Genomic DNA, 27,964 nt, shown 5'->3' with positions numbered 1-27,964 from the left:
TAACAAATTAAGCTTTGTATTGATCATCAAAGGAACTTACAAACAGGTTGTTCATGTAATCAAACAACAAACAGAAAATAGAAAAGGGAGTTACTAAATAGCTAATGAAAAGAAAATGACATAACTCTTAGCATAAGCCCTATGATTGTTTTCCTCTTCTATATAGAGGCATCTTCGGTAATTTGACAGTTCCCCATTCGTAACAGTATTAATCAGCTTTGTTCACTGAGCACAAAGACATGCTACAACACAGCAGTGAAGAGACAAACACCATGTCACCAAAAGATAACATCACTAACGTTCTGCAGTGAATATGAGCCATAACAAACTTACGGAAATTTCCTTGTGGCAGCTTTTGGGGTAACCCGTAATCTCATAGTAGTCCTTCCCAACAACCTTAGTGAATGCATCCCATCCCTCAAATCTGAATCAGTAGTTATCAAAATCCATTCGTCGTCTTCATCTTGATACTTGATTGAAAACTTTTGAAGTGACATGTTAAGCCTCTTTTCCACTTCCCCCTCCAATTCTACTCTCGTTGATTGAAGGGAGAGTTGAAACTTTATGATATCACCTCTATATGTAACCTTTAAAGTCATCATACTATCACAAGGTTTTCCTGTTGCAGTAGATCTTTTGTTACCTAAATAATCGGTGCCTTTTTCTTGGGAAAGAGCAGGACATTGTTGATCGACCACATATGGTTCAGCACCTTGAAAAGATACGCCTTGGCTAACATGGACATTAACCTTTCTAGTCTTATGATGTGGCCATCTAGCGATTTCATTTTCTCTGCATATTCGTTTCAGTGTTGCTCGACTAACTGCAATAAATGAAGCCCACAAAAGGGATTTCAGTGAACCTATGCATAAATCATTTCAGATGCGCTAAAGTTAGTGAACTTACCATGTAGATCTTTGGAAGCATCTTCAAGAGTCATGCCATAATGCTGCTCCAGAATCTTGCGAGTAATCCCGTGATCTTTTTCTATCCTTTGTATTGCGTTTTTCTTATGCGAATGAATTATCTCGTTGTTAGTCGTTGCGTATCGTGCAGAATTAGTTTCTAAATCTGGTTGCTCAAAGTGTGAATCAAATTGCATTATTTCACTTGCATCCTCAATGTGGTCATCGTGTGCTACATCTACGTTAACCGTTCCTCTGTTTGTCACAGCTTCCTCTATTGGATGAGGAAGTGACGGATCAGCTTCCACTGTCCCTTCAGAGTTGAGTGAGTCATGCTTGTGTGATGAACAGGAAGGAACCAGTAGTGCAGCAGCAACATTATTCTCCATGTTCTGTAGATTTGACCGTTGACGAAAATAATCAATTTCTGTTGTTTCTCCTCCATCCTGATGTGATTGAACACTCGGCAGAGGTTGGCCGATTTCTGTTGTTTCCCCTCCATCCTGATGTAATTGAACACTCGGCAGAGGTTGGCCAATTTCAAAGGAGTCAAGTTCATCACTCGGGGAAACTTTAACAACTTCAACGAGCATCCTCTCCCCTAGTTCTTTTCCAGAAGCAACTATGAAACCTGGAAGTTTTTCTTTCATTGTGGATAAAAGCTTGTTTAAGAAAGTCTTTATATCATTAACAGCCAGAAAGTACTCAACTACGCAAACAAAATTGGCGGCGCATTTACTTTGCAAAGAAATTGCAAAACTCTGAGTCAATTTAGCTTTTCGTGCGTTAAGCACCAAAGGGTACTCGCTGATGCTTAATAGAGTAACATCTTTGCAAACGCATGAACCTTGGGATGCAAATGCCCTTCCCACCAATGCCTCACCGCTCTCAATAATACAGAACTCAGAATGATATGCAAACTCAGAATGATATGCAAACTCAGAATACATTGACCTTGAATGTTTTTGGAAGGAGACACCAGCACGATAGAGGAGCTGTAAAGAGCCAGATCGAGAAAAAGGAATCCAAAATTGAACAAAGGGTAAACTATGTCTTTGAAGGATCTCATATAACCTGTCCTGTATATCGTCACGTCTATCATCATCCAGCGGCTATAAAAAAGATAAGCTATGAAATTAGTGGGACTGATCTCTTTTTTTTTACTTTCATTTATTTTGTTTAGTTTCGCCAAAATTAAAAAAGGCAGCAACTTCTTACATTTGAAGGTCCAAAAGGTATGTCCGATGAGTTAGGAATGTACAATCCAACTGATTCGAAATTCAATCCCTATGATAGAAAATTAAACAAGGATTATGGAATTGTTCAAACCGAATATAAACAGAAGTGAATAACCAATGTCGTTGAGCAAATACCATACAAACTTCGGGAAGATCGTCAGATGGTTCTATAGATACAATCTCAAATACACCAAGGCACTGCTGATCATGACGGTTGAAAACTGGAAATGCATAATAAGAACGAATTCCCAAGTGAATTCCAGTGTGATCCAGTGGAAACTCTGCAGAGGAGTAGCATCCGACGTCGTAGTTATATTCTGGCAAGCGTCTTGAGAAAACTCGTCCAGGGGGACCAAATGGAATTTCCTTGTTGTCAATGGGAATCACAGTATCTAGACAGAGCTTCCTGTATGAAGAGAGCCTCTTATCAATTTCGTTACAGAAAGCAAACGGTTGATCCGCGGTGGACAGGAAAGTGGATCCATTGACCTTGATGGGTGCCCAGTATTGAACCAGACAAGTATCGTCAGTCTCCATTTCCTCCATAACAGATTGGATCCTCCATTTCACAGTTGGAAAGATGGAACCAACAGAAAAAGCTGTATCAAAAAAGATAAAAAGATTAGTGAGTGCTAAACAAAAATTGGAAAATATTCACAACAGACTCACTCACAATTGACGGACTTAATAATGGATTGCTGGTAGTCCAACTCGTCGTTCTGTTTTATGCTCCAAAATGGCCAGCCACTCCACTTCAGTTGACACCAGTCCAATTTACAAGGCATTAGGTCACATACATCTGAAGGTTGATCAAGAAGATGCTCCATACTATACTCTACAATTTCACTGCCTTTGCCCCGTGGCTCTGCTACTTATTTGTGGATCAACTGTCCAAAAGTCGTCGAGTTACTACTATTTGTTCAATCATCCATAATTCTCCATTTATATCACACTAGCAAGTAATTAAATAGTAGTATTAAAATACCTCTACTATTTGTTCAATATATAAAATCATTCATAATTCTCCATTTATATCACACTAACTAAATAGTAGTATTAAAATACCATGACATTTATTTAGGGTGTGTTTGGTACGAAGGAAAATCGTTTCCATAGAAAATGTTTTCTTGGAAAACAAGTGGATTTCTAACTTATTTTTCTCATGTTTGATTGGTGAATATAATTTTTTTTTTAATGTTTGGTTGGTGAATGAAAAATATATTTTTCAGAAAATTTCTTTTATATTTGGCTTGTGATTAAAAAAATACTCTTTAGAAAAATAATTGAAAAATGAAGTAGAGTTTTCAAAAATATTTTCCTTAATTTTTGAAGAAAAATCACTTTCCTTAAATTTGAGAAAAATGAGATAGTTTAAAAAATATTTAAGCCAACGAAACTAGAAAATCGAATATTTTCCATATTTCCTTAGTACCAAACACACCCTTTCACCGGCTCAATTTATAAGAAAACGGTGCAAATGGATCAGGAAGCTCAAGAGGTTCAACAAGCTCCACGTTGTACCCAATGTGGAAAAGCAAAAAATCGTACTATTTGTTTTTTATTGGATTAAAAAGCTCAAGTGGTTCAAATAGATTCCGCATTTTTTTGTGGAAATTGCCAAAGGGAAACAAAAGTCAAAAAGTTGTAGCCACTATACTATTTGTTCTGTATTGAATTTAGTCTCTAATTTCACACCTACTTTTGGATTGGGACCTACAAATTGCGATAATAGGAAAATCTTGAAAGGTTCAAAAAGTTGTGGTGTATTACATTAAAGTTCAAAAAGTTGTGATTCTATTATTTGTTGAAGCTTTCAAGTATGTGGACTGCATGTGAATCCTTAATCAATATTAAAAGAAATTAAAATCTGTATAAACAATATTTAAAAATCATACCCTAGTTGAACAAAAATTACCAAAAAAGTTCCTATAATGTGATAAATATAAACAATCTATCTATTTATATTTATATTATTTTATACAATATTATAAGCATGAAGGTCCTTACAAATGTTAATTGAACTGTTTGTCCTTTATTAAAGGAAAAAGACTTAAATATGTCATTGAACTTTCCAAAAATGCTTATTTATGTCATCCGTTAAAAGTTTGGCTCATCTATGCCATTGCAGTTAAAGAAAAAGTTCATCCAGACCATTTTTTAACTCCGATTTTACAAAATCACTTTTTACACCCCAAAGGTTTAACACTTTTCAATTGAAGTTTTTGGATCAAAGGTACTCTTTTTGCTTATCCTTCCTTAAAAACACCAAGAATCTTCTTAAAGGTGAGCATTTCAATTTCCTACTTTTGTAGTTCAATTCCTAGTCCTTAAAGAAGGTATTTGTGCCATTAGGGGATGGTTTGAATTCATCCTTATCACGATCCAAAAGTCAGGTGTGATGACACCTGCCTTATTCCACCAATACAGGTCAACTTAAACAACCCTTGGCAAGGGCAATAACAGAAGTATTAAAGAAATCAAGAACTAAACATAACATAATAAATGCAAAACTCTTAATATAACACAACTTTCCCCCAAAACCTAGTGTCATGTGTACAAGCCTCTAAATAATACAACAGATTCAAAAAAAAGTACAAGTCAACAATAATGGGATAGTAGAAAGACATAATCAAGAGTATGTGATAAATGTTGAGATGATCACAAACTCCAAAGGCAAGTCTTGAATGAAGATGCGAGAGGATGATCAAGATGATCCAGACTCGTAACTTACACAGGTGTTGAAAGCAAGGGGAGTAAGTACCAAACAATAACGGTACTTAGCAAGCATTCCTAGCTAACCCTAAGTAAAGTGATATCGAACACAAGCACTCCGTCACACCTTCTGAACCTACTCAAACTACAATCTCCATAGAATTTAGAACCAACTCATTCTAACAGTTTCACAAGTAATGGAACAACACGTTACATGTAATACACCGTTATTCACATATCAGAGTCTTCATAATATCACCACAACCTGTCAGATCTAGATAGCCACGAAAACATAACAACTCACTCATAAAGGCAAGAATGACAATGAGGTGTGAATACAAAGCAATGCAATGTCATATAGAATGAAGCATGTCTGTTCTGTTGATACACACTCGTTGACTAGTATCCCGGGACACATGGAGGACCTATACGTCCATGCATTCACTACACAACTGATAGCTAGAAGCTCAGGACCCATAAAGGACATAATAGTCCATGCATTCGTTGGATGCATTTTTCATTGGTATAAATATCAATCGACGAAATCATTTTCCATCGGCATAAACATCAATCGCCGGAATCATTTTCCATAAGCATAAACATCAATCGCCGGAACCATTTTCCATCAACATATCATGAATTCAAATTTCACAATAGTGTTTCAGATTCAATGCAAATAAGCATGTTCACATGTATAATAAGAAGATGATAAATTCCACATCAATAACCAATCCACACACACAATTATGACGCATCATCAAAAGTGAGTCAAGAAATCATTCAAGCTACTCGTGACACATCACAAAGTATTATATCTACCAATTCATTTTTCCCCACATGATCATTACAAATATTCGGGCAACGTTTGATAACAAGTATAATATACGAAGACCTTCACCATTCCCCATTACTCCCAATTACACAACAAGGCATACAAGGTTCAATATACTTAACAAAAGGTTAAAGAGGCCCACTAACTTTAAAAAAGAAAGAAATCAACTCGGTACCATTCATATCAATTTATTTTAATTTTCGAACGTCTATCTATTTATATCAATTTATTTTAATTTGTTCTAATTCAAATTAACGTGATCTATTTTTAAATTTAGATCACCCGTTTATTTTCCACCTCTAAATAAAGTCAAAAGTTAAGTTTGTGGACAAGTGTAAATGGATCAAAAAGCTCAAAAGGTTCAAACAGACTTAGTTACTAATTAATCATCATATCATATTATAAGTGGGAAGTAACCTCAAAGCTGGATTATCATTTTGCCCTTATCTTACCCCTAAAATAAATTAAATATTAATATTTATTTAATTAATTAAATATTAAGTAATAGTTAATCAAAGACACTCACACAACATTATTTATATTCCCTTCTTTCATTCAAGTTTGTTATCATCTTGCATTCTACATTAGGTTAGTCTACATGTAAAATTTTCATTACCAATTTGTAATTATAAGATTTCTTACTGATTTATTTATTAGTATTGTTTAAAATTTCATGCATATTCATCTTTTTTGTTGAGAAATATGTAAATTATCATAGTTACAAGATGAATATTCTTAATATGAAGTTGGATTATTAAAACTTACGTTTAGTAAATAAAATATATTAATTCTTCTGATATAATAAAAGGTTTATTTTTTGTGAAGTATTGAAGTGGTGATAGCATACTGCAAATGGAAGAGCCCATACTAGAATGACTCTCTTGCATCATCACCTTCACCGATTCAAAGAGGGTGTTGAACTGAGAATCGAGCTTGGTAACACGGCACAGAGGCATGGAGTAGGAACAATAATGTAACAAATTAAGCTTTGTATTGATCATCAAAGGAACTTACAAACAGGCTGTTCACGTAATCAAACAACAAACAGAAAATAGAAAATAGCTAATCAAAAGAAAATGACATAACTCATATCATAATATATAGGCATCTTTCGTAATTTGACAAAGCCCATTTAACAGCATTAATCACTGAGTACAAAGACATGTAACAACACAGCAGGGAAGATACCATAACAAAACTTACGGAAAATCTTTCATGTGTCAGCTTCTGGGATAACCAGTAATCTCATAGTAGTCCTTCCCAACGATCCTAGTGAATGCATCCCATCCCTCTAATCTGAATCAGTAGTTATCAAAATCCAATCGTCATCTTCATCTTCATACTTTATTGAAAACCTTTCAAGTGATATCTTAAGCCTCTTTTCCAATTCTACCCTCGTTGATGAAAGGGGGAGTTGAAACATTATAATATCACCTCTATTTGTAACCTTTAAAATCATCACACTATCACAAGGTTTTCCTGTTGCAGGAAAGTTCTTGTTACCCAAATATGTTGATCGCCCACATATGGTTCAGCACCTTGAAAAGATACGCCGTGGCTAACATGGACATTATCCTTTCTAGTCTTGTGATGTGGCCATCTAGAGATTTCATATTCTCTACTTATTCGTTTCAGTGTTACTCGACTAACTGCAATAAAAGAGGTCCACAAAAGGGATTTCAGTGAACCTATGCATAAATCATTTCGATTAAAGGCATAGGAGCGTACATATATATAATAACACACAAGGAATTAAGAACCTCAAATGCGCTCAAGTTAGTGAACTTACCACGTAGATCTTTGGCAGCATATTGAAGAGTCATGCCAAAATACTGCTCCAGAATCTTGCGAGTAATCCCATGATCTTTTTCTATCCTTTGTATTGCGTTGTTCTTTTATGAATGGATATTGTGTTGTTAGTCGTTGCATTTGCCGCAGAATTAATTTCTAAATTTGGTTGCTCAAAGTGTGAATCAAGTTGCATCATTTCACTTGTATCCTCACTTGCATTTCCTCTATTTGTCACAGCTTCACCTATTGGATGACGAAGTAACAGATCAACTTCGACTGTCCTTTCACAGTTGAGTGAATCACACTTGGGTGATAAACAAGAAGAAACCAGTAGTGCATTAGCACCATTATTCTCCCCGTTCTGTAAATTTGACTGTTGACAAAAAGAATCAATTTATGTTGTTTCTCCTCCATCCTGAAGTGATTGAACACTTGGCAGACGTTGGCCTATTNCAGGAAAGTTCTTGTTACCCAAATATTCGGTGCCTTTTTCTTGGGAAAGAGCAGGACATTGTTGATCGCCCACATATGGTTCAGCACCTTGAAAAGATACACCGTGGCTAACATGGACATTAACCTTTCTAGTCTTGTGATGTGGCCATCTAGAGATTTCATATTCTCTACATATTCGTTTCAGTGTTGCTCGACTAACTGCAATAAAAGAAGTCCACAAAATGGATTTCAGTGAACCTATGCATAAATCATTTCGGTTAAAGGCATAGGAGCGTACATATATATAATAACACACAAGGAATTAAGAACCTCAAATGCGCTCAAGTTAGTGAACTTACCACGTAGATCTTTGGCAGCATCTTGAAGAATCATGCCAAAATGCTGCTCCGGAATCTTGCGAGTAATCCCATGATCTTTTTCTATCCTTTGTGTTGCGTTGTTCTTATGTGAATGGATATTGTCGTTGTTAGTCGTTGCATTTGCCGCAGAATTAATTTCTAAATTTGGTTGCTCAAAGTGTGAATCAAGTTGCATCATTTCACTTGTATCCTCACTTGCATTTCCTCTATTTGTCACAGCTTCACCTATTGGATGACGAAGTAACAGATCAACTTTGACTGTCCTTTCACAGTTGAGTGAGTTACACTTGTGTGATAAACAAGAAGAAACCAGTGGTGCATTAGCACCATTATTTTCCCCGTTCTGTAAATTTGACTGTTGACAGAAAGAATCAATTTCTGTTGTTTTTCCTCCATCCTGAAGTGATTGAACACTTGGCAGACGTTGGCCTATTTCAAAGGAGTCAAGTTCATCACTAGGAGAAACTCTAACAACTTCAACAAGCATCCTCTGCCCTAGTTCATCTCCAGAAGTAACTATGAAACCTGGAAGTAGTTCTTTCTTTGTGGATGACAGAATGTTTAAGAAAGTCTTTGTATCTCTGGCAAACATTTTGTTGGGGGCAGAAAGTACTCTACTACGTAAACAATATCGTTGGCGCATTTACTTTGCAAAAAAATTGCAAAACTCTGAGTGAATCTAACTTTTCGTGCACTAGGCACCAAAGGGTACTCTTTGAAGCTTAATTTAGTAACATCTTTGCAAAAGCATGAACCTCGGGATGCAAATGCCCTCCCAACCAACACCTTACCGCTCTCAATAAAACAAACCTCAGAAGCATATTCAAAGTCATGATACATTGAACTCGAATGTTTATTGATGGAGGCAGCAGCACAATACAAGACTTCTAAAGAGGCAGATGGAGAAAAAGGAATCCAAATTTGAGCAAAGAGTAAACCATGTCTTTCAAGGATCTCATATAACCCCTCTATTTCGTCAAGTCTATCTTCAACCGCCAGCTATAAAAATGATAAGATAAGCTATGAAATTAGGAATGTACTTTCATTTATTTTGTTTAGTTTCGCCAAAATAAAGAAGGCAACAACACCCTACCTCTATGGGAATCAAAGTATCGAGACAGAGCCTCCTGTATGAAGAAAACCTCGTATCAAGTTCCTTATTGAAAACAAATAGTTGATCCACAGTGGACAGGAAAGTCGATCCGTTGACCTGGATGGGTGACCAGAATTGAACCAGAGAAATATGTGGAATCAACATTTTCGCCATAAGAGATTTGATCATCAGTTTAACCATTGCAGAGGTGGAAACAACAGAATCAGCAGCAGCTGGATCAAGAAGATAAGATTCAAAACAAAAAAATTGACAAGTGAAGCAAAAATAGTTTGATATTCACAACTGACTCACAGATTGTTTGCTGGTACTGCAACTCATCGTCGTGTTTTATGCTCCAAAATGCCCAGCCATTGGGCTTCAGTTGACACCAGTTGACAAGGCATTACTGAACACACCTCTGAAACTTGCTTAACAAGATGCTCCATACAATACAACAGAATTCCACTAACGTTTGCCCCTCTGTGCTCCTGCTTATTTAGTCCACACTTGCTTTTGTTTTTGACACAAAATTAGACCTGCTCATTTCTACCCGCGTTTTTGTGGAAATACATTTTTCCACTTTGTAGCAACTGTGGGAATTGCCAAAGCAAAAAGTTGTGGAGTTGGCACCACTTGTTCTTTATTGAATTTAAATATTGTCATCTCATGACTAAATATTATTCAAATATCATTACAATTTAGTCTCAAACTTTACACGTTGTTACGATTGGGACCCAAAAACAAGGGAAACGAGTGCACCAAACGAGTTACAATTCCACCAAGTTCAAAAATATCGGTATGAACTAATTCTAATAAATCAGTTTTTCTTTCAACTTGAAAATGAGAGCTCTTTGTGATTTTGACTTTACTACATGCCTCACATTTTTTAAAATTCTTTTTAATCGCTGGGATTAATCCTACACTACTCATGATTCCAACATAACGATCATTAATGTGACACAAACGAGCGTGCCAAAAATTGGTAGAAGAAAACATATAAACAGAACTAGAAACTTTATTCATTTCAATATTCAGTTTGAACATCCCATTACAAGCATACCTCTTTCCCACAAAAATACCCTTCTTCACAATTACATATTGATCATATTCAATAATCTGTTTAAAGCCTGCTTTATTAAGAAGAAAACTAGACATCAATTTTTTTCTCATGAGAGAAGTATAAAGTACATCTTTCAAAGTTAACACCCTTCCAGAGGTAAAATGCAATTCGACATTTCCCGTTCCAAGCACTTGAGTAGTGTGTGAATCACCAAACATGATGGTTTTGGGCTCCTAAAAATGAGTATATTTTTTAAACCAATTTCTGTCACAACAGACATGACGGTTTACACCAGAATCAACCCACCATCCATCAACGCTCTCAACTATGTTTATGTCTGTAATAACCGCCACAAAAGGTTGTCCAGTAACGTTTTCCTGAGTGTAGGACCACGTTTCCGGAATCTGCAAAATCGAGCAATATGCGCACTCTTGCCACAAACAAAACACGGTCTCTTATCTTGAACTTGTTGGTTTTGTGCATGGTTATTTTCACCATTATTTTTCTTGGGAGGTTACCATTATTTTTCTTGAATTTCCTCTTCTTAAGACTTCAAAAAAGTATTTTTGTGAGATTCAGGAGTAGCATTATTTGAAGTAATTAAATTTACCTTCGTTGTGATGTTGCTTTCTTCTGATTGTAAAAGTGCATCTTGGCCTCTTGCCTCCTCTTCCATACGGATTTTCATTATCAACGTCTCAAGAGAGGTCTCCATTTGTTTGTGACACATAAGTTTTTGAAATTCCTTCCAAGAAGGTGGAGGTTTATCTACAATGCCACAAACACTAAGGTTATCTCCAATTTTAACCTCCTTGGTCCTGAGCTCTCCAACGATTATTATAAAGTCTAGAGCTTGGTCTACCACTGATTTGTCGTCCACCATTTAAAAATGATAAAATCTACTAGCCGCATATTTTTTTGCTCCAGCCTCTTCGGTATCATACTTACTCTGCAATGTTTTCCAAATTTTGCACTAGAGTAAGTTCTATCATAAAAATTATCAGATAGACAATTAAGAATATAATACCGACATTTTTAAAAAATCACCATCGTACTTTTCCACTTTCTCTAGATGAGAAATAGTTTCATCATNGATTTTCATTATCAACGTCTCAAGAGAGGTCTCCTTTTGTTTGTGGCACAAAATTTTTTGAAATTCCTTCCAAGAAGGTGGAGGTTTATCTACAATGCCACAAACAACAAACAATAAGGTTACCTCCAATTTTAACCTCCTCGGTCCTGAGCTCTCCAACAATTATTATAAAGTCTTGAGCTTGGTCTACCACTGATTTGTTGTCCACCATTTAAAAACGATAAAATCTACTAGCCGCATATTGTTTTGCTCTAGCCTCTTCGGTATCATACTTACTCTGCAACGTTTTCCAAATTTTCTTTGCACTAGAGTAAGTTCTATCATAAAAATTATCAAATAGACAATTAAGAATATAATACCGACATTTAAAAAATCACCATCATACTTTTCCACTTTCTCTAGATGAGAAATAGTTTCATCATCATTCATAGAGGTGATGTCAACTTTATTAGGATTCTTCTCAGTTAACACATAAGAAACATTGAGAAGACTTAAGCAGAAAAGTATTTTACCCTTCCATCTCTTGAAATAGATATAATTGAACCAAAATGACTTGTTAAGGTATCCCATCTTAACATCCACGATTTTTTCAATTGTAGCCATTATGAAATCTCCTTAAAATTGTTAGTGAAAATTACAAGATTACAATTGAAAATAAAATGAAGAAATAAAATATCTTCAGGCTGAGGCGCAGATATCTCACTCTCTTTAAAGAAATTCAAGTCCACTGCAACAATTGTTTTCACCGGTCCAGCAGTAGTCCTTCTTGACTTGTCCCCTCCAGGATACAATAGCTTAATCACAAAGTACAACTCAACAAACTCTGGACAAGAGTTGAGTCCAAAGCTCCACAAAAAGAACACCTCCCTTCAACTAATAAAAACTCTCTTTTTGACTAAGTTTATGCACTCTATATTTTCTTATGTTCCTAAAATAAAATACGAGCACCACTATTTATAATTGAAGAAATCTTCCTAGCAATGATCAGGAAGATAATGGGGTAGTAATAGTGAAGATACATGGCGTAGAGGTTACATATATTACAAAGAATAATGAGTGAAATAATGTGAGGGCATCCAATGCAATTAACGTACAAAATGAAGAGTTGTGACATTTTTAAATGGTTGTGACTTTTCTGATAAGGCACAATAAACACATGTTCATAGGTCATACTTCATACTAACCTTTTTTGGCCAATGATAAGATTCTCGGAGAATAGTGAAGTTTCCGAGCAATTAAAGGGAAAGTTCACCTTCCATGTAATCCCAATGAACACAAAATGAGCTGATTGAGTTCATGAGAGACCCCAGCATGTAGATATATCAATTTGTTCACTATTTGCCAAGTCGTGAATGATTCTGAAAATTTGCACAACAGTTCAGGAGTATCTTTATCAAAAATTCATAAAAAGAAGAAATTATGAAGCACGGATCTGCAGTACAACAAAAATAAATGGACTATCCACTGGATCATCTTCTACGCCTTGATGGACCAGCAGATTTTTCTAAAGTTCAATAATTCATATCAAAACCAACATTTGTGAAAGACTCCATAGCTAACGGTTGGTTGTCACTTGTCAACATCCTCAATCTCAAAATTCAGATTATGTGCGGTGGTGTAAGTGATGAGAAAAATCCGAAGCCGTGGAGTTCGATTGCATCTCATCCTGCAGTAGTGATCATCGGCAAATGGAAGAGACCATACTAGAATGACTCCCTTGCATCACTTTCACCCAATCTTGCAGTGCCTTCACTGATTCAAAGAGGGTGTTGAACTGCACATCGAGCATGCTAACAGGACAGAGAGGCATGGAATAGAACAATAATGTAACAAATTAAGCTTTGTATTGATCATCAAAGGAACTAATTACAAATAGATTGTTCATGCAATCAAAGAGCAAATGAAAATAGATAAGGGAGATTCCAGACTATTATTATGAAATAGCTAATGAAAAGAAAATAACATAACTCTTACACCTTGTTTGGATGGTTGTTACCAATTGTATTGTATTGTAATGTTAGTTTAAATGCCCTCCCAACCAACGCCTTACCGCTCTCAATAAAACAGACCCCAGAAGCATATTCTAAGTCATGATACATTGAACTCGAATGTTTATTGATGGAGGCAGCAGCACAATACAAGACTTTTAAAGAGGCAGATGGAGAAAAAGGAATCCAAATTTGAGCGAAGAGTAAACTATGTCTTTCAAGGATCTCATATAATCCGTCCGTTATATCGTAAAGTCTATCATTAACCAGCGGCTATAAAAATGATAAGATAAGCTATGAAATTAGTAGGACTGATCTCTCGTTTTTACTTTCATTTATTTTGTTTAGTTTCGCCAAAATCAAAAAGGCAACAACACCATACCTCTAATTCCAAGAAGTCTGTTTATTGGGTTGGGAATGTACAACCCAACTAATTCTGGAGCAGCATTTTTGTCATGACCCGGGCCTACACCATGGACGTGACCGACACTCGAGAACCATTGTTGGTCCCCAAGCGAACCCTCATCCTAGTTGACTACAAGCGGAAGACTAACTCAAGCATACATAAGCATCAAATTGGAAGAAACGTTTAAAAACAACTTACTAAATCTCAAAACTTTGTTGAATATACTGAGTATGAATCATAAGTTAAAATAAAACATTTGAAAACTGAAAGACTTTACAAAACTGTCTATCTATGAAGCCTCTACTATATATACACGAGTGTCGGGACAAGACCCACGACTACTCAAAATGTTACTAATACTAACAACTCATAAAATTGGAGTCCTCCGAAAGCAAGGAGGTCTTACTCAAAAGTTGGCGAGCAGCCAAAGTGATCTCAACGGACTCTTGTTGAGGATCCTAAGAACCTATATCAGCGTCATTAAAAGATGCAGGTCGAATGACATTAGTACAATGAATGTACGAGTATGTAATATAGTTGAATAACAAATAGCTGAATGAATGGACTGTAATAGATATAGATATATACTCAACTGAATGTAAATAAATAAAGGGGTGAAATCATTAAAACTTTACAAAAATACATACTCATATTTGAACTCAACATATTAAGTGATATAATAAAAATACGCTTTTAACTCTATTTGGGAGATTCTCTAACCGACAACCATCACTATGAGCTACGTGATGATACAACGTCTCACCCACGCTGCCAGTACTATCCTATACCTTGTCGGGGTATAGAACACCTCAACTAAGTGGATCCATTAAGCTCTGTCCGAAGGCACTAAGGATTCATCTAAAAATTATGATTCTTTACCCATGTTGGCATACATAGTTTATGAGGATTTTGAGTTATCTGAACTCATCCCCATATCGGTGTTCAATACTACTCCCAATAACATACTCATGCTCAAATGTATAAAACATACTCTTTCTCTGTTTTGAGATAATTACTCAGAATAACCTCTTAAAAGAGGTAATGATTTGAAATATCTCTGAACTCATAAACTCATTTAGAAATCAAAGTTCCTATTTCTCATTGTAAAAGTAATACATTTGGGAATCAATTAGTTCCCTTAAACTTTACTCAAAATTTCTTTTTAAACTCGAGTCAACTCTACTTTACTTTCTCAAAAAAAAACAGTTTAAAACAAATGTTTATTATGATCTGATCATTGATGACTCGGAAAGAAATACTGCATAAACATTGATGGCATATCTAAACGTCATACTACTTACACATTAATGGTATATCTAAATGTCATACTGCTTACACATTAATGGCATACTCGACGGTCATACTAATCATGAATAGTTTTATGCTCAATGTATAAATAGAACATTTGGGAAATACTTAGTTCCCTTTTACTCTTGTTCAAATCTTGTTTAAAACTCTTTCTCAAACTCCTCTTTACTTTCTCAAAAACTCAGTTTAAAACACATATGTTGGCTTTAAAAGATTCTCAAAATTTATAACTCAAAATAGAGTTCATGCCGAAATATAGACATAAACGAATCAACTCAAGGATCTCAATAACAATGTAGAAAACTCAATAATCAAAACTCAATGATACTTCTCATCTCAAGAATACTCAATTCATAGGGTTCATGTTGAAAAATAGACATGGACGAATCTACCCAAGAATCTTAATGTATAACATATAGCAATTCAATAATTAGGAATATAATTTCAAAAAGAATCAGGAACTCAAGAACTCAAAATCAACTCATCTCAAGAATACTCAAATCTAGGGATAGAAACTTAGATTACTCTTTTACTAATTTGAAAGTAGATGTAGAGAATGAAAACGAACTAGTCCAACACTATGATAGCCTTTCATACCTGGGAAGAACAGAGTCCTTAGCGAAATCGATGATTATCGAAGAACGATAGAAAACCCTAGCTTTTCTCCTCCTGAATCCTTCCTCTAAGTCTTTGAAGTGTGAACGTAAAATAATGTTTTAACATTGTTTAGACCTTAATTAGGTGAAAAAAAGTCATGGGTTGGGCTTAGAAAAGGTGAGAAAAGACTAAACTACCCTTCTTAAAACTAGCAAAAAAACCTTATATGGGTCGTGTTTTGACTCACGGACCGTAGATCTCATCCGTGGATTCTATATTGAGTTTTTTAAGGCTCAAAAGTCCATTTACGGGTCCAAACGACGGCCTATAGGTCCACCTACGGCACGTCGGTTGGGTTCGTAGGATTTGGGTCCCAAAAGTTGACCCCCAGTATTCTACCGACGATCTGACAGGATGGGTTGTCGTTCAACCTACGGCCCGTCACTTGGGATCGTCGTTCATAGACTCAGAAAACTCTAGTTTGACAGTCTTTGGTAAAATGGCCATAACTTTTTACTCTGAAAATGAAATGAGGCAAACTTGGTGGCGTTGGAAAGAGGACTCAAAGACCTTTAATTTGGTAGGTCATAGGCCACTTAATTCATTATGTGATGGGAAATATGACCGTTTGAAGTTAACTAAAGTAGAATCTTATGTCAAAACTTAATCGAAAATGAAGATTTTAACTCAACTTTGTGCTAGGAGTTTCTGGTGACCTTTAATTGATATCCAATATCATTCCCACACTAAAGAATTTACCTTTACACATATAGTCAATTTAAGAATCACCCGATATGACCTTACATGTAAATGAAGAATAGTTTGGGTCTTAACTTAGAAATTTTTGGGGTGTTACAATTTTGACATCAGCGAAAACCACAAGAAACTAACTTGCGCCTAAAAAGGCTAAAACAAGCTCGAAACCTCTCAAAAATCAACCAAGACATCACCTAGGCCTAATCACCCCCGAAACCAATGGAACTCTCAGAATTCTGATCCGAGCATCCGAACCTCGAATATTGACCAAAGTTAACCCAAAGGCTAAAATTCCACAATTTCACATCTTAGGACCTCAAATCCTCAAAAAGACTCGGAATCAGAAATCAACAACTCTCGCTAGTCAGATTTCACATTTTGGGACTGATGGAATCGACAGAATTCCATTCCGACACTCGAAACTCCAAAAGACACCGAAGACCACTTTCTTAACAACTTAGCCTTTCAATGTCAAAACTTACCAAATTCTTAACTTTTAACTCAAGTTCAAAAAAATCAACTTTTCAAACTCAATCATAAAAGACTCGGGATCAATATTGGGAGGGAAAAATAGTAATTTCACGGAACTTTCCAAAAATGACCGACTGGGTTCATTACAATGATAAGACCATCACACACCAAATTCTAAATTTGGTGTAAAATTAGATGTTTTGATCTCCAACCCACACCAATTTTTACACCAAATTTGGTGTAACACTATTCATCACACCAATTCACTTTTGAATATTTTAATATTATTTCATTATACAAACTTTTAATTAAACATTATATAAATTGTATGTTTTAATTAAATCTCTTGTATATTTAATTATTTTTATGTAATATTTTTATAATATTAATTTTACATATAAAATTTAGCTTTTTTATAAATTAATTTTTCTATATATGACTTTTTAAAAAAAATAAATTTATGTTAATTCTACTATAAATTATAATTGGATATAACTACAATTAACCTTCACAAAAATTAAAAATGCAAACATATAAATGTTTAAACAAATAATACAATGTACTTAAAAATAACCGAAAATAATAAACATTCAACAAAGTAGTAATTGACATTCACCATGAATTATATATGGTGAATGTTTTAGAAAGAATTTGTTTTATGAAATAAGAAAATATAAATGAAATAAGAAATAATAATATAATAATGAAGAGAGAGAAAAATATTCCTTTTTGGTGTAAAATTTGGTGCAGTGGATTGGAGTTGATTATACCAAAAATAGTGCTGACACCAAATTTGGTGTTTGGTTTGGAGATGCCCTAAGGGAAAGGTTTGGGGAAGAAATATGTGATCATGTGAATACTAATTTGGGTATTGGTCTAGCTTCTAATGAAAGGGACAAACCATGGTGGATGGCCAACAGTGAAGGAAACTTAACTTCACTGTTGGAAGTGCTTGGGAAATGCTGAGAAAAAGGAAGGACAACCAGCAGGATATGATGATCATTTGTGAAAAAGGAATTCCTTTCAGAGTTTCTTTTCTTCTATGGAGAATGTAGTTTAAAAGAATCCCCCATTGGAGAGGTATTAATTAGGTGCAGAATTGTTGACTCTGTTACCCGTGTTTGTTGTAACAGCTCAATGTCAGAAACTTTTGATCATTTGTTTGTAGCATGCCCAGATGCCAATTTTCTATGGAGAACTCTATCAAGAGCTGCAGTGATACAGGGACCTTTATATACAGCTGAAACAAACACTTGACAAATAGTGAGGTGCTGATTGTAATGTTAAACTGAGACCTCTTTTTAATGCAGTTCCAATATTTATCATATGGCAGATTTGGAAAATAAGAGATGTTCTCAGAAATGGTGGAAAATTATCCAGGTTTACTATGATAAGAGAAGTCAACAGGAATGTCCATTTATTTGTTGTAAATAGATATCCTTGAGAATGGGCAATGCAAAGTCAAAATCCAACAATTGTGAAAACTCCATAGCTACCAGTTGGTTGTCAGCATCCTCAATCTCAAAATTCAGGTTATGTGCGGCGGTCTAAGTGATGACAACCGAAGCACTAGACTGAATGTCGTAAAACATTTTTTTTGGTATTGTTTCTCCAGAAAGCTGTCAATCCAGAGGTGATTTCACTACATCAGCCAACTCGGTGTTACTATCATTGTAATCTGACTCTCACACAGAGGTGATAGTTGTAGCACCTGAAATATCTGGAGTATCCAAAGCCGTGGAGTCCAATTGCATCTCATCCTGCAGTAGTGATCATACGGCAAATGGAAGAGACCATACTAGAATGACTCACTTGCATCACCTTCACCCAATCTTGCACTGCCTTCACTGATTCAAAGAGGGTGATGAACTGCACATTGAGCATGCTAACAGGACAGAGAGGCATGGAGTAGGAACAATAATGTAACAAATTTAGTTTTATTGATCATCAAAGGAACTAATTACAAATAGATTGTTCATGCAATCAAAGAGCAAATGGTAAATAGATAAGGGAGATTCTAGACTGTTATTATAAAATAGCTAATCAAAAGAAAATTACATAACTCTTACACCTTGTTTGGATGGTTGCTATCCGTTGTATTGTATTTTACTTCTAGTTTAAATACAATGGGTGTTTTGATTGTTACTTAAATATTATTCTATCATATCGTTAGGTAACAACAAAAAGTCCCATTTTGTGTAATAACCGATTTGATGTGATTGCGTCGTTACTTTAATATTTTCTTCTCATTTTATCTTTACTTATTATTTAATAATCATATTTTATCCTTTTACCTTTACCTTTTTATAGTAGCTCTACCATATATCCTACTTTTCTTGTAGTTTTATCATTCAAATTGTTGGTGTGAGATATTATGTAACGACAGAAATGAATACAATCTATCCAAGCATTGTATTTATTAAAATAATATAGTACGATATGAAACAATATGTAACAATCATCCAATTAGAGTGTGCATAAGCCGTAATGGATTATTTTCCTCTTCTATATATAGGCATCTTGTTAGGACTTCAAGCGTAATTTAACAATCCCCCATTCATAACAGCATTAATCACCTTGGTTCACTGAGCACAAAGACATATCATAACACAGCAAGGAAGAGACAAACACCATGTCACCAAAAGAAAACATTTCTGCAATGAAGATGAACCATAACAAAACTTACAGAAAATCCTTCATGTGTCAGCTTCTGGGGTAACTAGTAATCTCATAGTAGTCTTTCCCTACAATCTAAGTGAATGCATCCTATCCCTCAAATCTGAATCAGTAGTTATCAAAATCCAATCGCCACCTTAATCTTGATACTTGATTGAAAACCTTTCAAGTGATATCTTAAGCCTCTTTTCCACTTCCCCCTCAAATTCTACCCTCATTGATGAAAGGGAGAGTTGAAACTTTATGATATCACCTCTATATGTAACCTTTACCGTCATCACACTATCACAAGGTTTTCCTGTTGTAGGAGATATTTTGTGACCCAAATAATCTGTGCCTTTTTCTTGGGAAAGAGCAAGACATTGTTGATCGACCACATATGGTTCAGCACCTTGAAAAGACACACCTTGGTTAACATGGACATTAACCTTTCTAGTCTTGTAATTTGGCCATCTAGTGATTTCATATTCTTTACATATTTGTTCGATGTTGCTCGACTAACTGCAATAAAAGAAGTACACAAAAGGGATTTCAGTGAACTTATACATAAATCATTTCGGTTAAAGGCATATGAGCGTACATATATATAATAACACAAAAAGAACTACGAACCTCAAATGCGCTAAAGTTAGTGAACTTACCATGTAGATTTTCGGCAGCATCTTGAAGAGTCATGCCATAATGCTGATCTAGAATCTTGCAAGTAATCCCATAATCTTTTTCTATCCTTTGTATTGTGTTTTTCTTATGCGAATGGATTTTACCGTTGTTAGTTGTTGCATTTCCCACAGAATTAATTTCTATATTTGGTTGCTCAAAGTGTGAATCAAGTTGCATTATTTCAGGTGTATCCTCAATGTGGTCATCATGTGTTACATCCAAGTTAACTTTTCCTCTGTTTGTCACAGCTTCCTCTATGGGATGAGGAAGTAACAGATCAACTTCCACTGTCCTTTCAGAGTTCAGTGTGTCACGCTTGTCTGATGAACAAGAAGGAACCAGTAGTGCAGCAGCAGCAACAACATTATTTGACTGTTGGCAGAAAGAATCAATTTCAGTTGTTTCTCCTACATCCTGAAGAGATTCTCAGCAGACGTTGGCCAAATTCTGTTGTTCCTCCTCCATCCTGAAGTGATTGAACACTAGGTAGAGATTGGCCAATTTCAAAGGAGTCAAATTCATCACTCGGGGAAACTTTAACAACTTCAACGAGCATCCTCTGCCCTAGTTCTTTTCCAGGAGCAACTATGAAACCTGGAAGTCGTTCTTTCGTTGTGGATAAAAGCATATTTATGTAAGTCCTTGTATCTCTAGCAGACATTTTGTTGGGTGGCAGAAAGTACTCAACTACGTAAATGCTATTGTTGGCGCATTTACTTTGCAAAGGGTAAACTGTCTCTTTCAAGGATCTCATATAACCCATTCTTTATTTCATCAAGTCTATCATCAACAACAGGCGGCTATAAAAATGATAAGCTATGGAATTGGGGGGACAGATATAGTAGAGCAATGAAAATAAAAACGAGAACAGTCTCTAATCCCTTTTATTTATTTTGTTTGGTTTCACCAAAATCAAAAAGGCAACATCATACCTCTAAAAGTCCAAAAAGCATGTCCCTTGAATTACAAATGCTATACAACTGAAATGAATAGATTTTTGACCCCTATGATGGAAAATAAAACAAAGGATTACAGACTTGTTCAAACAGTAAATGCGGAATATAAACAAAAGTGAATAACCAATGTGGTTGAGCAATATGAAAATAAAATAAAAGAAATGATGAGCAAATACCGTAATAAGATGGGAAAGATGGAGAGATGGTTGTGTAGATACAATCTCAAGTACACCACGGTACTGCTGGTCATAGTTGTTGAACACTGGAACTGCATAATAAGAATGAATTCCGAAGCGAATTGCAGTTTCGAGCAGTGGAAATTCTGCAGAGGAGCAGCTTTGGACGTCGGGGTTATATTCTGGCAAGCATCTTGTGTAAACTCGTTCAATTGGGCCAAATAGACTTTCGGTGTAGTCATCAATTGGAATCAAAGTATCTAGACAGAGCTTCCTGTATGAAGAGAGCCTCTTATCAAGTTCGCTATAGAAAGCAAATGTTTGATCCGCAGTGGACAGGAAAGTAGATCCATTGACCTTGATGGGTGCCCAGAATTGAACCAGAGAAATATTTGAAGTCGACATTTTCTCCATAACAGATTGGATCCTCCATTTCACAGTTGGAAACATGGAAACAACAGAAGCAGCAGCTGTATGAAGAAGATAAGATTCAAAAGCTTTACTAGTGCTAAGCAAAAATTGGAAAATAAGTTTGATATTCACAACAGACTCACACATGATAGGGTAAATGGTTCGCTGGTACCCCAATTCATCTTTGTATTTTCTGCTCGAAAATGCCCAGGCGTTGGACTCCAGTTGACACCAGTCCAGTTGGCAAGGCATTTGGGAACATACATCTGAAGGAGAGTTCTCCATTTCCATATAATAGAATGGAATTTTCAGTGCCTTTTGCCCCTCTGCTTTGCTCTTTATATAGAACGCGACTTGCTTTAGTTTTTGTTTACACCAGTAGGCGAAACTTTAGACTTCATATAAGCAAAATTGTGCCAATTTAATTTGGGGATCAAAAAGCTCAACAGGCTCCACTGTCGTCTTCAGCTTTATCATCAATATTATTTTCCAAATGATATCTACAATTTGTTCTAAGTTTTATACCTCTAAATATGTATTTATTTTATTACAGTAACCAAGATCATTAATCATGATCTCAAGTTTATGAATGATATTTTCACGAGTGGGTTCTTTCAAATTCTTTGAGATTTCATCTTTAAACAATTTTTTCAGTGTTGAAACACTTTTTAAATTAATAAATATTAATTTATCAATTAAATAATACATCTACAAAATATTAATATTTCATGGTCCGGCCTATATTAATTTAGAGAGGTTTTAATGTATTTGTTCAATACTTCTTATGTCCAACAATAATTGTCTATTATTGACTTGACACACCCTTAAGAAATGATAAATAAGAGGGGTAATATTACTATATTATCCTTCATTTTATTAAATTTAATTTTTTGAAAAATATGTTAGATGATAAATAATATTTAATAACAAAAGTAAAATAGACACAAAAGATAAAAAATTTCATGATTTTTTAAATTGAACAAGTATTATTGAATAATTATTTTTAGTATAGCGGATAACTATGATAAGGAGTATATAAAATCATCCATAATTCTCCGTTGATATGACAGTAATTAAATAGTATTGAAATACCATTATATTTAGACCCGGGTGCAAATGGAACAATAAGCTCAAGAGGTTCAACAAGCTCCACGCTGTACCCAATGTGGAAACTGTCAAAAGAAAAAAGGAAGGGAAAAAATCTTGGAGTTAGTACTATTTGTTTTTTTTTTTTTTTGGTTGAATTTACGGAAAAGAGTAAAAAAAAAATGTTGTGAAATGAATAAAAATCTACTTTGTTTATAATGTGGTTTTAAAATGTTTTTATAGTAAATAATTTGATTTTAAAATGTCCTTAATATTATTTAACGTGTATTAATTATTTGTTTTGTTGTAAATTATATACATTTAAAATCAATTCGGGTGATTGTCTAATTTATCATGCATAACTAATACTATTGTTTGTATCAAAAGCTCTCAAAAGAGATGCACTTGGAACTACATCATCTAGACTAGTTCATTTTTAAATGGATGAACCTTCTAATTAAGTAAATAAAATCCTTCCGTTTTCGAAGCAAAAAAAAAAACTTATTTCACCTTTTACCCCGCATAAATTATACATAGATTCCCTCATAAGTTATATAAATATTAATTACGATACGATTACAAAAAATGCAACCAAACACTGTAAAAAAAATACATGAATAACTTCTATACAACATTTGAAAATCGACCAACCAAATATTATATAAAATTAATAAATAAATACTAACTTTTATCCTATTTACAAATCAAACATGATATAAAATAAATACATAAATAACCAAGTTATTCATGTATTAGGTTTAGACTTATCTAGCTGCCAAACGAGCCTTGATACTTTGTGCATCTATTGTTGCACACCTGTTTTCTTTGGTAATGGATGTGAACAGCAGGAGACCAGCTTCTTTCTAGGAGAAACATTATTCAATTATTCTCTTTTCTTCATTTCAATTCATCTGATCTAGTTTGACTTGATATGAAATTTAAGAGACTTGTGAAATTTGTGATTTAAAATAAGTATAACTGTTTGTGTGACTACAAATCATGTATTTTAAGATCAAACTATTACTAAATAAAAAGATGTGACATTCTTTTTTAAATTGATTAAAAAAGGAAATAAAATCATATACAAGTTGAAGTTTTATTCTTTTTTCCTTATTAGCATCACGTTTACCCTTGTTCTCTCCGATCAGTTCTTTATTTTTATTTTAATGATTTTCATTTTTTTTTTGTTTATTAACAAGTGAATATTATTTGCATCGTCTTTGATTTAAAAATCATACTCCAACCTCAATTTTGAATCATAAACATTTTCTTCTTCATATGTATTTACACAAATTAAAATAATAGAGAGTGATAACTTCAAAAAATATATTTCAGTATAGATAACACAAAAATAATGACGTAATAAAAATAGAAGTATGATTATAATTTTTTTAAATAAATTATCTATTCGAATTATAAATAAATTTTAAATAATAATTTAGAATATTTCATTAATATAATATTTACTTGTCACTTTTAACATATCAAGAAAAAATAATATGTATTTTTTCATATTTTACTCTTTGAATTTTAATTATTTATTCTCAAATCATTTTACAAGACCTAATAATAAATATCAATTAATAGAAATAATGTGATAAAATATTATATATATATATATATATATATATATAAAGATAATGGAGGAAAATAGATATTGTTCAAAGTTGAAAAGAGAATTTGATTTTTAAAGCAAAAGTTAAAAGATGGTAAACAATTTTTCACCATTTGCTAATTATTTCTTTTAAGTCTTCAAAAATCGGTAAACTTCCACCACAAATTCTATGATTGTTCAAATTAAATACTCTTTTTTTTTTTATTTTAGTGTAGGAATTGAACAAACTTTGCTTTTATCAAAGTCTAGTTTAACAACAAAACTGTAATTTTTTTATTTTTTTATTTTTTTAAAAAAAAACGTAATGCGTTAAGTCTGCAAACCAAAACATTGCAAGGGTAGAATAATTAATTAATTCTATCATGATTTAGTAAGTGATAAGTAATATGGAATAACTATTTTATGGGACATAGGGAGTATTACATAAAGACCCCATCAATTGTGGGATAAAATAGAAAAATATTAATTAATTCTATCCTGATTTAGTAAGTGATCAAGTAATATGAAATAACTATTTTATGGGCTGGGGTACTAAATAAAGAGATGTGTCATTCTTTTTTAAATTGATTAAAAAAGAAAGCAAGTACAATTTGTGATTGAACAAGCAGTGGTTCAGCTCTTTGGTACACAACCCATATACGATTTTTTTCAAAGAAAATTATTTAGAAACAACAAAATATGCTCAAAACATTGTGTAATTCTCAGTTTCTATATAAGAATTTATAAAACACAAAAAATCTGAATTTTGTTCACTACAGTAAAGCTGCATTTTCTAATGAAGAGTCACTCTTGGTTATGGGTGATTAAAACAAACGAAGTATTTCTGATTGAACTAGTGAAGATGTCATGAATTTTTTTCTTATAAATATATAAAATAAATATAAAGAAAATTATTATAGATAAATAAAGCAAATGTGCATAAATTAGTGCCTACATATGGTTTAAAACATTTATTTCTGTCAAAAGGAAATCAGATTTTACAATCTAAATGCACAAAATATAAAATTAAAATACTAGTAATAAGTAATAACCATAAAATGGAAGAGCCTATATGAAAGGAGAGCTTAAAAATAAATAATTACGTGAAGAAGAAATAACAACTTCATCTCCTCCTGCAGTGGTGATAGCATACTGCAAATGGAAGAGCCCATACTAGAATGACTCTCTTGCACCATCACCTTCACCGATTCAAAGAGGGTGTTGAACTGGGAATCGAGCATGGTAAGTTGGTAACAGGGCACAGAGGGATGGAGTAGGAACAATAATGTAACAAATTAAATTTTGTATTGATCATTAAAGCAACTTACAAACTGATTGTTCATGTAATCAAACAACAAACAGAAATAGAAAAGGAGTTACAAAATAGCTAATGAAAAGAAAATGACATAACTCATATTATTTTCCTCTTCTATATATAGGCATCTTTCGTAATTTGACAGTTCCCCATTCGTAACAGCATTAATCACCTTGGTTCACTGAGCACAAAGACATGTCACAACACCTCAGGGAAGAGACAAACACCATATCACCAAAAGATAACATCACTTTCGGAAAATCCTTCATGAGTCAGCTTCTGGGTTAACCAGTAATCTCATAGTAGTCCTTCCCAACAATCTTAGTGAATGCATCCCATCCCTCAAATCTGAATCAGTACTTATCAAAATCCAATCGTCATCTTCATCTTCATACTTTATTGAAAACCTTTCAAGTGATATCTTAAGCCTCTTTTCCACTCCCCCCTCCAATTCTACCCTCGTTGATGAAAAGGGGAGTTGAAACTTTATGATATCACCTCTATATGTAACCTTTAAAGTCATCAGGCTATCACAAGGTTTTCCTGTTGCTGGAGATCTTTTGTTACCCAAATAATCTGTGCCTTTTTCTTGGGAAAGAACAGGACATTGTTGATCGCCCACATATGGTTCAGCACCTTGAAAAGATACGCCTTGGCTAACATGGACATTAGTCTTATGATGTGGCCATCTAGCGATTTCATTTTCTCTACATATTCGTTTCAGTGTTGCTCGACTAACTGCAAAAAAGGAAGTCCACAAAAGAGATTTCAGTGAACCTATGCATAAACAATGCGCTAAAGTTAGTAAACTTACCATGTAGATCTTTGGCAGCATCTTGAAGAGTCATGCCAAAATGCTGCTCCAGAATCTTGCGAGTAATCCCATGATCTTTTTCTATCCTTTGTATTGCTTTGTTCTTATATGAATGGACCTTCTCGTTGTTAGTCGTTGCATTTCCCGCAGAATTGATTTCTAAGTTTGGTTGCTCAAAGTGTGAATCAAGTTGCAATATTTCAGTTGTATCCTCAATGTGGTCATCATGTGCTACATCCAAGTTAACTTTTCCTCTGTTTGTCACAGCTTCCTCTATTGGATGAGGAAGTAACGGATCAACTTCCACTGTCCTTTCACAGTTGAGTGAGTCACGCTTGTATGATGAACAAGAAGTAACCAGTAGTGCAGCAGCAACATTATCCTCCCCGTTCTGTAAATTTGACTGTTGACAGAAAGAATCAATTTCTGTTATTTGTCCTCCATCCTGAACTGATTGAACACTCGACAGACGTTGGCCAATTTCTGTTGTTTCTCCTCCATCCTGAAGTGATTGAACACTCGGCAGAGTTTGGCCAATTTCAAAGGAGTCAAGTCCATCACTTGGGGAAACTTTAACAACTTCAACGAGCATCCTCTGCCCTAGTTCTTTTCCAGGAGCAACTATGAAACCTGGAAGTAGTTCTTTCATTGTGGACAAAAGCATGTTTAAGAAAGTTTTTGTATCTCTAAGAAACATTTCATTGCGTGGCAGCAAGTACTCAACTACGAAAACAAAATTGTTGGCGCATTTTCTTTGCAAACAAATAGCAAAACTGTGAGTGAATCTAGCTTTTCGTGCACTAGGCAACACAGGGTACTCATTGATGCTTAATAGAGTAACATCTTTGCAAAAGCATGAACCTTGGGATGCAAATGCCCTCCCAACCAATGCCTTGCCACTCTCAATAAAACAGACCTCAGAAGAATATTCAAACGCATGATCCATTGGTTCCGGACGTTCATAGATGGAGGCAGCAGCACAATACAAGACTTTCGAAGAGGCAGATTGGGAAAAAGGAATCCAAATTTGTGCAAAGGGTGAACTATGTCTTTCAAGGATCTGCCCTCTATATTGTCAAGTCCTTCATCTTCCAGCGGCTATAAGAAAGATAAGATAAGCTATGAATTAGTGGGACTGATCTCTTTTTTTTACTTTCATTTATTTTGTTTAGTTTCGCCAAAATAAAAAAGGCAGCAACACCTTACCGTTGAAG

The 27,964-nt window shown here is 34.4% G+C and overlaps 1 protein-coding gene and 1 long non-coding RNA gene across 5 annotated transcripts; both read right to left on the bottom strand.

Moving 5' to 3' along the window:
- LOC125853083 (protein NLP7-like) lies at positions 1 to 27,414 on the bottom strand. Of its 4 annotated transcripts, none has more exons than XM_049532756.1 (3): positions 26,751 to 27,414; positions 8,034 to 8,129; positions 1 to 727 (listed from the first exon to the last, which is right to left on the bottom strand). In XM_049532756.1, the coding sequence occupies exons 1-3, from the start codon at positions 27,412 to 27,414 to the stop codon at positions 330 to 332; spliced, it is 1,158 nt and encodes a 385-aa protein (XP_049388713.1). In that variant the 3' UTR covers positions 1 to 329. The 4 variants fall into 4 exon arrangements, with proteins under 4 accessions (XP_049388713.1, XP_049388712.1, XP_049388709.1 ...); XM_049532755.1 differs by having other exon boundaries at positions 1 to 749; positions 8,056 to 8,129; XM_049532752.1 differs by lacking the exon at positions 8,034 to 8,129 and having other exon boundaries at positions 1 to 823.
- Positions 21,286 to 22,304, bottom strand: LOC125853084 (uncharacterized). The gene is made up of 4 exons (XR_007445115.1): positions 22,085 to 22,304; positions 21,888 to 22,000; positions 21,531 to 21,804; positions 21,286 to 21,402 (listed from the first exon to the last, which is right to left on the bottom strand). It is a non-coding gene; the product is annotated as an uncharacterized LOC125853084 (long non-coding RNA).
- Positions 27,415 to 27,964: the final 550 nt, after the last annotated feature.

This window comes from Solanum stenotomum, unplaced genomic scaffold (genome assembly GCF_019186545.1).
Source record: "Solanum stenotomum isolate F172 unplaced genomic scaffold, ASM1918654v1 scaffold9143, whole genome shotgun sequence".
NCBI lineage: Eukaryota > Viridiplantae > Streptophyta > Magnoliopsida > Solanales > Solanaceae > Solanum > Solanum stenotomum.
This window is presented reverse-complemented; position numbering and strand designations above follow the sequence as displayed.

Excerpts from the sequence above, each read along its gene's own strand:
- LOC125853083 (XM_049532756.1), bottom strand. The coding sequence starts at position 27,414 with ATGCTTTTGTCCACAATGAAAGAACTACTTCCAGGTTTCATAGTTGCT. Across the intron at positions 8,130-26,750 it reads TGCTGCCAAAGATCTACATG|TTAGTCGAGCAACACTGAAA; the intron begins GTAAGTTTACTA and ends CTTTTATTGCAG. Across the intron at positions 728-8,033 it reads TAATGTCCATGTTAGCCACG|GCGTATCTTTTCAAGGTGCT; the intron begins GTGTATCTTTTC and ends ATGTTAGCCAAG.